General features: G+C 50.9%; 1 protein-coding gene and 1 non-coding gene across 2 annotated transcripts; one reads left to right on the plus strand and one right to left on the minus strand.

The window, feature by feature from the left end:
- Window positions 1–2,004: 2,004 nt before the first annotated feature.
- Window positions 2,005–2,078, minus strand: TRNAN-GUU. Its single transcript has one exon. It is a non-coding gene; the product is annotated as a tRNA-Asn (tRNA).
- Window positions 2,079–2,969: 891 nt separating this feature from the next.
- On the plus strand, window positions 2,970–11,960 carry PSMB3 (proteasome 20S subunit beta 3). The gene is given in 6 exon segments (NM_001290608.1): window positions 2,970–3,029; window positions 3,338–3,522; window positions 5,279–5,386; window positions 9,195–9,372; window positions 10,840–10,934; window positions 11,848–11,960. Coding segments are annotated over 6 exon segments (618 nt in total). The 5' UTR covers window positions 2,970–3,026; the 3' UTR covers window positions 11,897–11,960.
- Window positions 11,961–15,300: the final 3,340 nt, after the last annotated feature.

Here is a 15,300-nt window from a genome sequence, read left to right on the forward strand (position 1 = left end):
GGAGAGATTTCCTCTTGGAGGGGGTGCTCTGAGAACCCGCGGGAGAAGATGCGGGGAGGGGTTAGAGAGCCCGGTCACCTACTCCCGTGTCCTTACGCGGGAATACCAGGAGTTTGCCGCCCCTCTTGGAAAGGGGGCTTTTGGCATGGACACACCCACTGTCCCCAGGGCAAGTGGGTCGACAGCAACCTGAATTCTGCCAGGGAAGACTCGCGCATCCTCTACTGTCCCCCAGTTGCCTTGTGGGGAGGGGAGTGCAGCAGGGAGTGTCACTCCTTTCCTGCTAAAAGATTCATGGGGCAAGAGAAACCTGTAGGGGCTTCCCGAAGACCTCCATCCTACACACGATCCACAGGGGCACCTAGGGCTGCCTTCCAAGTGTGTGTACCGGAGGGGGGGGGGTGGTGGGGGACAGGTATCAGCCAGGAGGAGGAGGGCTGGTAAATCCACACTTTGGTCCTTTCATCCCAGAGTGTTGCAGCTAGGGGGCCCATCACACTCACGCGGGTCCATCCACTCCTTCCTCAGAGAGTTATTAAGCGTCAGTCACTAGCAAACCACAAGACAGAGGGATGAACACCCCACTACTCACTAAAACTTCATTTTAATCATTTCCATCCTGGGCAACCAGTCCCCACCTTCCTGGCCTTTCTGACTTATCAGGAGAACTTTCTGAGAGCCAGTCTTTCTCACATGTGAAGCTCTCTGGTCTCTTGACAAAGAAGCACCTGTCATGTAGCAATGTGGAATACTGTACTAGGTACTGGAGACCTAAAGCTGATGAGCCAGGCTTTAGCCTGCAAGGAGCTCACGGCCCAGTGGGTTTACATAGCCTGTCCCATTAGCTTCCATGGCACTGGGTATCCCTCCAGGTTGCCCGCACCAGCCCTGTGAGCATCTGGTAAGGGTGGGTAAGCACTGGGGAAGGTTTTCACGAGAGGTGTCCTTTGGGCCCAATCTTGAGGAGAAGCCAGATATCCAAGAGAACTGCCTGCGTCCTTTGCTTAGCTCTTCATCCTGGAACGTGCCTCCGGCTGCCATTAGGTGCCAATGCTTCCCCTGCGTTCTGTGCTAGTTGTACGACCTCACCGGGGTCTCTAGCTGACGACTTCTCATCAGAAGAATCACTGTGTCTGGCACAGACTAGAAGCCTCCAGAGGGCAGGAACCCTGGGAAATCTAATTAATTATTTCTGGCACATGCCAAGAGCTACTGTGAAATTAAGATCCCCTAGAAGATGATGACAAAGGTAGGAGAGGGTGACTCCTCTAGTGATTTTATGACTGTCTTTGCCTCTGTGTCCTTCGCTCCTTCTCTCTCCCCAAGACAATGTCGTTTGTCAGTTTCTGCTTCTATTTCTCCTTCTCTGCCCCACTGCTCTGTATTTCTAGAAAAAACAGTTTTGTTGTTGTTGTTTTCCTTTTTTGGAGGCTTCGCATATGAACTGCTTCTCTTTTCCCTCCATTTTCTTGGTGTCTTCCTTCCACTCACCGCACCTATTTCCCTGTCATCTCCCTTTTCTGTCTCTCTGTATCACCACTCTGTTATCTCTCACAGCTCTGTATCTCACCTCTGTTGCTTCACCCCACAATTTCTCCCTGCCTTTGTCTCTGGCGCCACTTTCTTCCCTTCCAAACATAATATTTCGAGAGGGTAACATCGATTGAGGCAGACAATGGAAAACTGTCCCACCTCCACTGTAAATTCATTCTTAATCCTACGAAAAATGCAACCTGAAACGTATTGCACAGCGAGACAAAAACCTCTGTCTTCGCCTTTCCTGCAATCCAGCCTGGGGGCGGGGTGGGAGGTAGGCGGTGGAGGAAAGTGCTGGAGAAATAATCCCATCATTGACTGAACATCAAGGAATTTTCAATCACAATGACCCTCTGACTTGCTATAGATAAAAACATCTGCCGTTTCAAAACGGAATTTGGCATCTTAGATGTTGGGAGGATACCGCTTAGGTTTTTCTTTTAGTAGAGGGGGGAGAAAAAAAGGCAGCGTCCCTGGGTGGGCTCGAACCACCAACCTTTCGGTTAACAGCCGAACGCGCTAACCGATTGCGCCACAGAGACTGCGACAACTGCCAGCGTGGCAGTGAGCCGAGTCAATGGGAGCGAGCCTATGACGGCGCAGGAATCCAACGGAAACCCTGCAATCGGGCGAAAGCAGTCAGGCCCTGGGGAGAAAGGGAAAGGTCCCAATCAAGGAAAGGGAGGAGGAGGGACCTTTACGTCCCTCCTTTATTGGTTCTGGGAGGGGTAGTCGCTGGCTTCCTCCGGATCGCTCTTAGGGGAAGATAAGAAGATGGAAAAGTCCGAAACGTCCTTTTTTTAGGGTGACCTGGGTCTTGGGGATACGTGGGGAGGGGGGTCTCAAAAAGCATAACCACCTTTGGTCTCCAAACCTCCCCTTTGAACCTGAACCCCTGCAGCCGCAGCCCATCCGCGACGCCCTCCCTTTGTCCCTCCCCCTCGAAACATTAACTATGTACTGAATCGGCGCCTGCTAAAGACCAGGCACCGTTCTAGGCCAGCGAATGTGCAGAGCCTAGCATAGTACCTGGCACATAAGAGACGGAAGGATTTCTGGAAAGAATAAATGAAACAAGCTAGCGTAATACACCCGAGCCACACGGCGCGATCGCAACACCGTGGTCCTTCAGCTGGGACCGCAGCCCCTATGCTGGGCTTCACCAGCCCACGTGCACACAGGTCCCAGCCCAGGTCCTCCGAGCCGGGAGTCCCGGTCCGCCGCGATCCCAGCTTGCACCGCGGCGCCAGGCTCTTCCGCACTCAACAGTGACTTTTCACTTTCCGCCTTCCCATTCTCGGTTTTGGCTTCTCAACCAAACTCCGGTTCTGATGACTGACAGATAGGCACAGCCAGTAGGAAGTCAAAATGTCCCGGAAGGGTCGGCCTTTGGGCGGAGAGAGAAAAGGCAGCAAGAGTGGTTGTGCAGTGGTGGGCCTCAGCCGGTTGAGTGGAATTGTGGCGATTGCAGGTCCCAGTACGCCGCAGTCATGGTGAGATGGGGAGCGAGGAGAAGGGACGCGGGGTAGGGATTGAAGAACGGGGAGGAGGCACGGGAGCTTTGGGAGGCGGAGAGGGCCTGGTGGTCGTTTGAAGGGAAGCCGACCGCGGTGAGGACCAGGGGTTCGAAGGCGGCTCCCCGCAGCTGCACAGCGCTAATGTCACAGCTGGGCTTCGGGGTGTCCAGGCGCCTCCAGAGGGGAGGACAGTGCACATAGGAGCCTTCGGATCAGGGGCTGCGCCGGGGGCTCTGGCCGCATTTGGCCCGTCATGCTGAGTTCCTCCGCTCTGTCTGCCGCAGTCTATTATGTCCTATAACGGAGGGGCCGTCATGGCCATGAAGGGGAAGAACTGTGTGGCCATCGCTGCCGACAGGCGCTTCGGGATCCAGGCCCAGATGGTGACCACGGACTTCCAGAAGATCTTTCCCATGGGCGATCGGCTGTACATAGGCCTGGCCGGACTGGCCACCGATGTCCAGACTGTGTAAGTGTCGGGGGTCCCCGCCCACACGCAGGCCTCTTCTTGGACTAGCCTTGCCTGGTGTCTTGAGTGGCCCAGGTATCAGTCATCTACCAAACAGCACCAGTGAATCAGAGACTTTGCCGGACACACCGTAAGCCATAAAGAATTGTATCCTAGCCAGCTTTCACCAGCATTTACTCATTTTCTCTGCACGGAGCACCTTACATGCAGGGACTCATTTAAACCGCTTAAGTACATTACCATGCTGCCGTCCCGTTTTGCAGATGAAAAAACTGAAGGTCTTAGAGTTTCTTGCCCAAGGTGCAAGTTGATGCATGTCACTCAGGATCTCAATGCAGGTCTTCCTGGGGCTTGTGCTCAGTCCCTAAATAACTTCAGGTCTAGTTGGGAAAGGGATACAGAAAGATACCTGATCCAAGATGAGTGCATATTAACTGCTAGATTCCTCATCTAGTGGATAGAAGCCCTGTGATTTAAGAGGAAGAGGAGTCTGGGAGATGAAAGAGGTAGCTATTGTGTTGGTCCAAAAGGAAAAAAAAAAAAGGTATGAGGGTTATTGTCCTAATGGGATGGTAGTGATGGGAAAGGAAAGGAAGGCATTTCTGAGAGTGTAGCAGCCTTAGTGGCTGCTTGGATATTGTGAGGCCAAAGAGTCATTCACTGAGGGTGGGCTCTGTGTCTTTTTCATCTGTTACTAGTGTCTAGATTACTACTTGGCATATAGGTGATCCAGAAATGCCTTAAAGATGATTTTTGATTTGAGCGTGTTGACCGAAATCCAGAAATTCGGGCGGGCTAGTTTTAGGGGAAGGTGATGACTGATTTTTGACACCAATTTTGAAGGGACGAGGCGACCTAAGGAACATCTTTCGGGCAGTTGGGAACTTGAAATCGTATCTCGGGGCTAGAGAGGCATCGGTGATCTTTTAAACCTCTGGGAACAGATTTTGGACGGAATATAGAGAGGAGAAAAATTAGCTGCCGTTCGAGAGCTGAACTGTACATTTAGTGGTGGGGGAAGACGAGAGGCCGGAGGAAAAGGATCAGGCTAGGGTTTCAAGAGGGAAGATGTCACAAGTGGCAGGTCCTGCAGGAAGCTGGTGGCCCAAAGAACAGCAGTTCCTGGACTTAGTTCTTAGAAGATCAAGAGACTACTTCACTAATGTGGGTGGAAGTTGGTCAGAACGTTTTCTCTCGTTTCTGTCGAAGCTCCCTAAGTCTCAAGAACACGTGACTTGGAAATGCTTCCTTCTGGCATCAGGGCAACAGCTTCAAGTTGCCGTCACTGTAAAGGCCTCCATCAGCCTTCCTCTCCGCCCCTCACACCGTTTCCTTTTCTTCTGGAGGCTTTCTCACCGCCTTTGTAGGCTTGTGGGAGGTAACTGCTAATTTTGCAAGGCCTCAGTTTCCTCACCTGTAAGAGAAGCTCAGGTTGTGTCTAAGGCTCTTTGTTCTGGCGTCCTTTGACCCACTCAGCAGCTTTGCTTCTGGCATTGGTCTGCTCCTCCTCCCTGCCGGGGCCTGTCCTGGGCTCAGAGCTGTGGCACTGGAGGCCGTGTGGCCTTTGTTGGGCAAGTCTGAAACGTGGACATGAGGCCGGACTTCTGGTGAGAAAATCACCGGGAGAGGAAGAGAGGAGTCTTGCTTGGCAAGGGTGGCGATTGTGTGTTTCCCTACGTACCTCCTGCCCTCCGCAGAGTGGACACTCGGGCACCTTCAGGAGTGACATCCTAACTCCTTTCTCCTCCTGTCACAGTGCCCAGCGCCTCAAGTTCCGGCTGAACCTGTATGAGCTGAAGGAAGGTCGGCAGATCAAGCCTTACACCCTCATGAGCATGGTGGCCAACCTCTTGTATGAGAAACGGTGAGTGGAAGTGTAGCCCGGGACTTTGTGGCCACGTGGTCGTGGCTGGAGGATGATTCCTCCTCCTCCCTCTCCTATTTCTTATTTGCAGGGTGAAAACCCTGTTTTATGGGTCTGTTTTCTGTGGGCCTGACGACCAACCAGGAAAGAAAGGGCTACTTCAGAAGAAGGCAGGGATCGCACACAGCAGACAAACTTGCTTCCAGGCAGCAGAATTGACCCCTTGTGCCCCTAGGGCACAAGTCTAAAGTGTGCCCTAAAGTCTCAGGACCTAGGAATTGGGTACCTGAATTTTTGTCCGTTTTCTTTGAAGACTTTGTGACGAGGAAAGCAGAGGCCTAGCTCTAGAATCCAGTGCAGAAGCTGGGATGGAAGCAAAGGAGAGCCCCCCAGGGACTTTCCTTTTCTCTTTTTTTCTTTCTGTTAAATTTTTTTACTGTTTATTTATTTTTGAGAGAGAGAGAGACAGAGTGCGAGCAGGGGAGCAGCAGAGAGAGAGGGAGACACAGAATTCGAAGCAGGCTGCAGGCTCTGAGCTGTCAGCACAGAGCCCGACACGGAGCTCGAACCCGCAAACCGTGAGATCATGACCTGAGCCGAAGTCGGACGCTTAACCCACTGAGCCACCCAGGCACCCCCCACAGGGACTTTTCTACTCATCTCTGGGCACAACTGGGTAGCAAAATGACAAGTGGAGTTCTTTTTTTTTTCCCCTTTTATTTCTTTTTAAATCATTTAGTTTGAAATAATTTTGAACTTTATGGAAAAGCCACAGAAGTACTCTTTAGCTTTCAAAGCTGAGTCGTTGCCATGTTCATACCTGGATCAATACTGTTGCCTTTGTAGTATTAAAAAGCTAAAAACTGTAAGAAAGGTTACCTTTTTTTAGGTGTATTTTAATATCCTCAGCTGTGAATTGTCTGCCGCGTGTAACTGTGTTTATCAAAATCCCGAATTGAAAAAGGTTTAAATGATTTTTGTCTTAAGTTTTTATTTAAGTAATCTCTACACCTAACGTGGGGCTCAAACTCACAACCCCAAGATCAAGAGTAGCACGCCACTCTGATTGAGGCAGCTAGGTGCTCCTTAGATGACTTTTTAGAGTGTGGTGCCTGGGTGAGCCCAGTTGTTTAAGTGTCCGACTTCGGCTCAGGTCATGATCTCACATTTTGTGGGTTTGAGCCCCGCATCAGGCTCTGTGCTGACGGCTCGGAGCCTGGAGCCTGCTTGGGATTCTGTGTCTCCCTTTCTCTCTGCCCCTCCCCCGCTCACGCTCTGTCTCTCCAAAGTGACTAAATGTTAAAAAAAAAAATTAAACTTTATTTTACAGAGAGCAGGGAGAAGGGGCAGAGAGGGGGAGAGGGAGACTCTTAAGCAGGCTCCATACTCAGCGCAGAGCCCAATGAAGGGCTCGATCCCATGACCCCAGGATCATGACCTGAGCCAGATTCGAGAGTTGGATGTTCAACGGATTGCACCACCCAGGTGCCCCTAAACAATTTTTTAAACTGATTGTAGATGGGGGAAATGTCTTTCACACCTGTGAAAATTACCTCACATTTAAGTATATGAATAATGGCTCATGTTTTTGTTTTTGTTTTTTAGAATGTTTATGTATTTGTTTTGAGAGAGAGAGTAGGGGAGGGGCAGAGAGAGAGAGAGAGAGAAAGAATCCCAAGTAGACTCCGTACCGTCAGCGCAGAACAAGCAAACTTTACACCCAGCACGGGGCTTGAACTCACAACCAAGGTAGTGAGTTCAAGCCCCGTGCTGGGTACAGAGATTACTTAAAATCAGTAAGTAAACTTAAGAAAGAAAAGAGTCACATGGTCTATTGACTGAGCCAGTGCCCCATCGTGTTTACTGGAAATAAAAATACGGGGGCACCTGGCTGGCTCAGGCGGTAGAGCACGCGGCTCTTGATCTCAGGGTCATGAGTCCGCGTCCCATGCTGGGCGTAGAGGTAACTTAAAACAATCTTTTAACAAGAAAAAGAAAACTACAGGATTTTTGAGGCTGACCTGGTAAGTCCTAGCTTCTCGGCTAACCGGGAGCGTTCTGTACAAGCCCACCTGAAGTCAGGGATTTTCTAGCAGGATAGATTCATTCTGTGATTTGCAAACTTGAGCAGTGGACAGAACCTTTTTTTTTTTTTTTTTTTTTTTTTTTTTTTTTTAGAATTATTTCTTACGGAGCTATAATTTAAGGTCATGCTCTCAGGTATTACTGAGAGCCAATATAAGCCATGGGTAAATAAAGACAAGATGGGGCGAGTGGGTGGTTCAGTCAGTTAAGTGTCCGACTCTTGATTTCGGCTCAGATCATCATCTCAGTTCGTGAGATCTAGCTCGATGTTGGTCTCTGCACTGTCAGCGGGGAGTCTGCTCGGGATTCTCTCTCTTTCCCTCTCTCTCTGCCCCACCCCTGCTCGTGCTTGCTCTCTCTCTCTCTCTCTCTCTCTCTCAAAACAAATACATAAACATTTTTTTTTTTAATGTTTATTTATTTTTGAGACAGAGAGAGACAGAGCATGAACAGGGGAGGGGCAGAGAGAGAGGGAGACACAGAATCCGAAATGGGCTCCAGGCTCCGAGCTGTCAGCACAGAGCCGGACGCGGGGCTCGAACTCACAGACCGTGAGATCATGACCTGAGCCGAAGTCGGATGCCCAACCGACTGAGCCACCCAGGTGCCCCAAACATTTTTTAAAAATAAACATAAGACATCTTTACTTACTATTTCTATTGAGAATAACGGCCATTAGCTTTTGCGGTTTTTTTTTTTTTTTTTGGTTCAATGTTTATTTTTGAGAGAGAGAGAGACACAGTATGAGTGGGGGAGGGGCAGAGAGAGAGTGAGACACAGAACCTGAAGCAGGCTCTAGGCTCTGGGCTGGAACTCACAAACTGCAAGATCATGACCTGACCCGAAGTCGGATGCTTAACTGACTGAGCCCCCCAGGTGTCCCAGCTTTTGAGTATTTTATGATAGATTTCTGAGATTAATTCTACTCAGAGCTCAGGGTCTAGGACAAGTGTCTGATGATCTCCTATTTCCTATAGGCAGACAACAAAAATAACCCAGCTTCCTGAGTATCCTTCTTTGCCTTGTCTGCCAAGAGACTCAGAACAAAACTTTGTGTTCAGTCTGGGTGTCTTGTTATTGTTTTAAGGATTTTTATTTTTTAGTGTGTTTCCTATAAACTGCTTCAAGTCCGTTTTCAAAAGGAGTGGAGGTATAGGTAGATACACGAATAGAGAATTGAATGGTGGTAGGACTTTGGTGAGGATAGGGAAGAGTAGAAGAAATCAGAATTCCCAGAAATAGGAAGTGGAAGAGAGGGCCGGGGGGGCGGAGGCTATGAAGGCAGGTGTCAGGGAAAAGAAGTCTTAAAGCACTGTCAGATGCCAGGAGGTGGGGAAGGGTGAATCAAAGCTGGCCCTATGGGAGGCAACTGGCTGGCTGAGTCCGTAGAATATGTGACTCTTAGAGTCTTGAGGGGCGCCTGGGTGGCTCCGTCGGTTAAGCGACCGACTTTGGCTCGGGTCGTGATCTCACAGTTTGTGAGTTCGAGCCCCGCGTCGGGCTCTGTGCTGGCAGCTTGGAGCCTGGAGCCTGCTTCGGGTTCTGTGTCTCCCTCCCTCCTTCTCTCTCTCTCTGTCTCTCTCTCTGCCCCTCTCCCACTCATGCTCGCTTGCTCTCTCAAAAATAAATAAACATTAAAAAAAAAAAAAGTCTTCTGGGTAGGTCTGAACAAGAAGGCGATTGTTCTTGAGTCCTGGTTTCTCTCTGCTCCTGGCCTGCACAGGTTTGGCCCCTACTACACAGAGCCAGTCATCGCCGGGTTGGACCCGAAGACCTTCAAGCCCTTCATCTGCTCCCTGGACCTCATCGGCTGCCCCATGGTGACTGACGACTTTGTGGTCAGCGGCACCTGCTCCGAACAAATGTATGGGATGTGCGAGTCCCTCTGGGAGCCCAACATGGTGAGTTGGTGGCATGGAGTGGGGCCGGGCTCTGAGGTGTCCACCCCTTGGCCATCGGCATCGGGGAAAAATGTGTTTATGTGGCACACGATGAAGAGCGTGACGCAGGTAGGAGAGAGCCACAGCTGCTTGGCCTCGGGACGGTGTCCAGAAACGGCCGGGCCTTGGTGCAGGCTGGCTCCAGGGAGAACAGCATCTGTCAGGAGACCCCGGTCAGATATTTGCCGCAACAGTGGATGGTTCCTTACCTTGGAGTAACCCCTTACGGGCTTTCCACACCCGTTCGTTGAACAAACATTTAACAAGGTGTAGGGTCACAGCCGAGGCGGGTCAGCGGAATGGGCTCTGGAGCCGGGTTGTCTGGGTTGGAAACCTGGATCCACCCGTCACTTAGTTATGTTCTCAGGTATGTCACTTTGTCTCTTTGTGCCTCCATTACCTCGGCTGTAGAATGGGGATAACAGCGTAGTCTACCTTAGGAGGGGCAGTGTGAGGAAAACACGTGAAGACTGGAACGGTCCCTGACGGGAAGGGTTGGCTGTTGTGCCAGCTCTGCCGGGCCCCTCTGGCCTGTCTTCAAGGGCTCACTGCAGTCTGGTGAAGCAAGACAGACCCCCAAACGCGTGTTAAAATGCAGTTTGCCAGGATGAGAGGAAACAAAAGGTCTGATTGGCGGAAGAAACAGCCTGTGCCAAGGTACCAGAGGGGCGAGTATGTTCGGTGATGAGAGAGCTTGCTGTGGCTGCTCTGTGGGGGGAGATGATGGCGGAGAGCAAGAGTGGGCTGCGACTTCAAAAGGCCTTGAATGCCGTTCCAGGGTCTGAACTTTTCCCCGGTACCTGATGTCAAAGGTAGGTAGGAACCGGAACCCGCAGGTAGATGCCGTAGGCTCTCGTGCTCGCCTGTAGGCGGCGCTGAGTGAGGCCTGAGCAAAGATCGTCAGGGGAGGGGCAGGGGTGCCTCTGGCGTCTAGAGCATTTGGTCATTTCAACCAGAAGTGAGGGAGGTGGAGACAATGAGGGTGTCTTGAGTTTTCTCACTAAGCCAACCAAGATGGAGGACGTAGGAGAAGGAGAAGGTTTGGGGGACTGGCGAGTGGGTTGACGGTTGGACAGATCGAGTTTTGAGGTACCTGTGTGACACCCAGGAGGAGAGCCCGTAGACAACTCCTAAAGCACGTGGAAATCAAATAGGGATTCTCCCCATTTTACAGAACGGGGATTGAACTTAGCGAAGGAACATGTGACTTGTCCAAGGTCACACTGCTGGTTAGTAGAGGCAGTTCAGGGCTTCGCTTTCCCTTACGTAATCTGCTTCCTTCTGAGCAGCCGAGGGGGCTTCCCACATCCCGGGAACCGTCCCTCACTTCAGGCGTGAGGGTGGCCAGAGTTGGGGATCTTGAGCCTAGAAAAGAGAGAGTTAAAGGGTTCAACCAAGTTAGGGTCTGAGGCTTCTGCTTGTTGGCAGGATCCAGAACACCTGTTTGAAACCATTTCACAAGCCATGCTGAATGCCGTGGATCGGGATGCAGTGTCAGGCATGGGAGTCATTGTCCACGTCATGTGAGTACGAGCTGGAAAAAGTCTAGAAGCTTTGCGTACACCTGCCTCTCCCCTCCCCCACAAACACCCCATCTTCCCATCCCCCTGATCAGGAGTGAGGGAGGAAAGGTGCTTGTGGCAGGCTTGGGATAGCAGAAATCCATGCTTCTCCAAGGGTGGCGGCAAGGAGCGTCTTGCGGTTCCCCTGGCCTCTGTCAGGTGAGGCTCCGTGACCCTGAGTTTCCTCCCTACTTGCTCACAGTAGGAAGTGTCCCCAGAGTCTCAGGGACCTGTGTGGGGATGAGCCACAGCAGCGCTACTGCAGACTGGTCAGGACTCTAGGTGACTCCCTCCTCTCCCAACTCCCGCCTCTGGGTGACATTCTGAGCCACGACTGGCTGGTGCTCCGGGCGCTGGGAATGATTTTCCAGCCCCAGCCAGCTCCCTAACTGCCATCCCCTTTCCTCTCGTCTGGAGCTGTCACCAGGAACCCGAATGGATGAAGTAGATGTCCTCCCGACAGCTTTCCTTGGGCACATCCCCAAATAAGCATTTGGACCCTTTAGTTATGGGGTAGCTTGCTCAATTATCACGAAAAACAGACTGGGGCTGATAGCAGACAATTCACCCTCGGGCCCTTGTATGTTCCTTGGGATGAAACGTCCTTCCTAAATGACTGGTCCTCCGGGCCTGGGGGAGCTCCTGCCCTTCTTCGGCGGGCTGTGCAGTCAGGCCGTCCTCTTACTCTTGGTGGTCCCAGCCCTGGAGAGCTGTCACTAGTCTCCTGTCTTTCCCCCCTTCCTCATCCCAGGCTGAGCAGACAGGCTAAGGTTAGTGGAACATGAGCAAGACAGTCAAACCTAGAATTGGCTGGACAGCTCCGTTCTGCAGTCTAGAATGGCGTAGATGTTTTGTGACTTTTCTCCCTCTGCAGTGAGAAGGACAGGATTACCACCAGGACACTGAAGGCCCGCATGGACTAACCCTCTGTTCTCAGAGCCTACTTTTTTTTTTTTTTTTTTTAAATAAAATAGTTTTTTTCTTTCACTTCTGCTTCTCTGTCTTTGGGACTTTTACCCGAGATCTTTGATCCCCGCTAGGCACTTACAGATAGCTCCTCAGGGTGTAGCTCAGCCCTTGGGTTTTCTTCTGGACTTGGCAGCCAACTCTACCGGTACACCAGCGGGGAGAACATCGACGCATCACCTGCTGAGTGTCTGCTGTGTGGTAGGCCCGGCACAAAGTGCTTTACACATTCTAGAATTTAATCATCATGGTGACTTAAGTCAGCTGACGTAATCTTCTTTTATGGGCAGTTAACTTGTTTTCAGGGTGACTTTAATAAATAGTAAAGCAAAGATGTAAACCCATATTCTATTTGACCCCAAAGCCTAGAATGCTTTGCACTCAATTCTACAGGAAAACATTTTTTTTTTTTTCCTTGAGAGAGAGAGAGAAAGTGAGCACATGAGCAGGGGAGGGGCAGAGAGAATCCCAAGAAGGCTCTGCACTGTCAGTAACAAGCCTGACCCAGGGCTCCAACACACAAACCATGAGAACGTGACCTGAGCTGAAATCAAGAGTCAGACCCTTAACCAACTGAGCCACCCAGGCACCCCTATAGGAAAACTCTTAAATCTTTCATAGTTTCAGGTAGAAATTTGGCTATGTAACTACAAGTAATAGGCTTATGGATCAGTGTTTTGTTGTTTTTTATTAAAATGTTTGCTTATTTTTGAAAGAGAGAGCGAGAATACAAGCAGGGAAAAGGGAAAGAGAGAGGGAGACAGAATCCGAAGCAGGCTCCAGGCTCCGAGATGTCCACAAAGAGCCCGACATGGGGCTCGAACCCACGAACTAGGAGATCATGACCTGAGCCGAAGTCAGACGCTTAACCGACTGAGCCACTCAGGTGTCTTTTAACCTTGGGTGCACATTAGCCACAAAGATACTTTGATACCGCCCTTCAAGATTCTGATTTAACTGGCTTTTAAAGGCCTGGGTGCCTGTCTTTCCAAAAAGTTCCCCAAATTATTCCAGCTTCCAACCTGTGGTGGCGGCTCCCAAACTTGAGCCTCCATCAGAATCTCCTGGAGGACCTGTTAAAACTCTGATTCACCCGAAACCATTATTACACCTCATGTTTGGATTTAAATAGAATTAAATTTAAAAAAAAAAAACCTGTTTCTGATTCAGATCTGCAGAGGGACCCGGAATTTCTGATTCCCAGGCGCTGCTGATCCTGCTCACCCAGAACCACACCGGGAGGATCACTAGATTTTTAAGCTCAATCTAAATGGAGAACATGAGGTACACAGAGGTCACCTGTTCGAAGTCAGCCACATAGCCAGTCAAGGGAGAGCTGGGACAGGGGTGGTAGTTGTGTGTGGCTCTTAGCCAGTGCTGGTTTTACGTAGTTAGAGAGGCGAGAAGCGGGTGGCTTGTCCATTTCTCAATGTGCGCAGTAAGGTCATGACGGCTGCCCAGTTCTGGTGCCTGTGCTCTTAACCGCTGCTCTGTTAGCCACATCTGAAAGCAGGCGGCCAAAGTCACGGCCTGTATATACTCTTTCTCCAAACTCAAGCCAGACACTGATTTCACCCAAGCAGCCTTTGAAACTGGGGCCAAAACCTTTTAATTCGGAGAAAAATAAAGGCTCGTTTCCAAAGGACTGACACATGACAGATGTGTACACAAAGTTTTTTGAGTTTTATTTGTTCCTTGGGTTGGAGATTCATCTTCACATGCATGCATTTTTAAACAGTAACAGTGTCTCGAACTGTTCCGAGCAGACATTAGACAAGCACAAGGGGTTGAAAATTCCTATTTAAAAAATGGAGAGTGCGGTGAGAACCGAGAAGTGACACACACGTGAAGGGGTTGTATTTATCCTGCTCCCCCAAAAGCTGAATCTCAGCTTCATTCACATTTTTTGATTACAATGATTTGACCTGATGTTGAGGTGTGCTGAGCGGCACCGGCCTCCCCCTAAAGGCTGTTTGTTGGTTCACAACTCACAAAATAGCTCTGAGCGAGGGGGAAGGAACTCCTCTGGAAGTTTCCTCCCCAGCCTCTGAAGGATCTCGGCACAACTCGCTGGGGACAGCTGAGTCTCCCCTTCCCTCTGGAGGCACTCTTCGTACGCGGCACATCTCAGAGGAAAGCTAGGCAGTCACTGCCCCTGCAGGTGGCTGGTAGGTTTGGGGGCAGTTGTTCGGATGTGTTTTCCCTTTGATTTCTGTGCTCAGGCTGGACCCCCGCCCCCCATTTCTGCCAGAAAGAAGTGAGGTCCCTAGACTCGGGGGAGCCATATAAGGCCAGAGCTGTAAGGGCCATTTAAACACACTGTCCCTTCTGGCCCCTAACACTCGAGTAGCTCAGATGCTAGGGAGTGCTGAAGTTTTTTTCCCTCCCAACTTGAATTGGGAAAAAGACAATTGGGGGGTGAGGATTGGCTACTGAGAGAAGTCCTGTGTCTTTGGTCCACCTCCCCAGGGCAGACCCTGGCAGACTGAAGAGGGAAAGTCAACTAGGGCAGGAGTCTAGTCCCAAGCCCTGAGCGCTACCAGGGGACCTGTTTGAGGCCTAAAGCACAGGCGAGAGAAACAGTAGGAGTTGGGAGAGGGGAGGGAGAGCTGCCTGTGGTGAGAACTTAGAAGGTGCCACTGAGAACAGCCACAGGGGCGACTCGTGGCACCTGCCACAGACCAGTAACCCCTGAGCTAGATAAGGAGAGATGGAGCGCTGCTGCAGTCTGCTCCCGGAACTGCTGGCTTCCCAGCCCGCCCTGTACCCCCAAACCGCAGGGCACAGGGAAGGAGCTTGCACTGGGGGGTGGGGGTGGGGGGGACAAAGACTCAGTGGTTCACTAATAGGAACAAGGGCCAGAGGCCTTCATCTAGTGGTCTACGCGGAGTTTTCAGAGGACCAGCCTGGGTTTCTCAGCCCCAGACTCTCAGGACAGGTGAAGCTGCGACTGGCTAGGTGGTCAAGGTGGGGGGAATGGAGAGGAATCCTGCCCTGACCCCCATCCCGGGCTTCACGCAGTCCGTCACGTCCTATCCTTACACCTGGTTCTTAGGAGACCCCCAAATTATTCTAGTGTGCCGTGGGACAGCTGAGCTTTTCTTCAGGGCTCCAGAGAGGAAGGCTGAGGGTAGTCCTTTGCTGTTGGATGCCTTCTGTAGGGAGAGCGGGAAGGTGGGGCTCTGAGAAAGGAGTGGGGGCAGACAAAGGCTTGGCCATCAGTTCACTTTCTCCACATTCAGACCACAAACCAAACACATCGGCATCATTACAGAAAGAAGAGAAAGAAAACTGGCATAAACCAAGATAAATAGCTTTTAAACATTTGAATGCCAAAGGAATTAGAGGGCCAAACCCAAGG

The sequence above is a fragment of the Panthera tigris genome, chromosome E1 (genome assembly GCF_018350195.1).
Source record: "Panthera tigris isolate Pti1 chromosome E1, P.tigris_Pti1_mat1.1, whole genome shotgun sequence".
Classification (NCBI taxonomy): domain Eukaryota; kingdom Metazoa; phylum Chordata; class Mammalia; order Carnivora; family Felidae; genus Panthera; species Panthera tigris.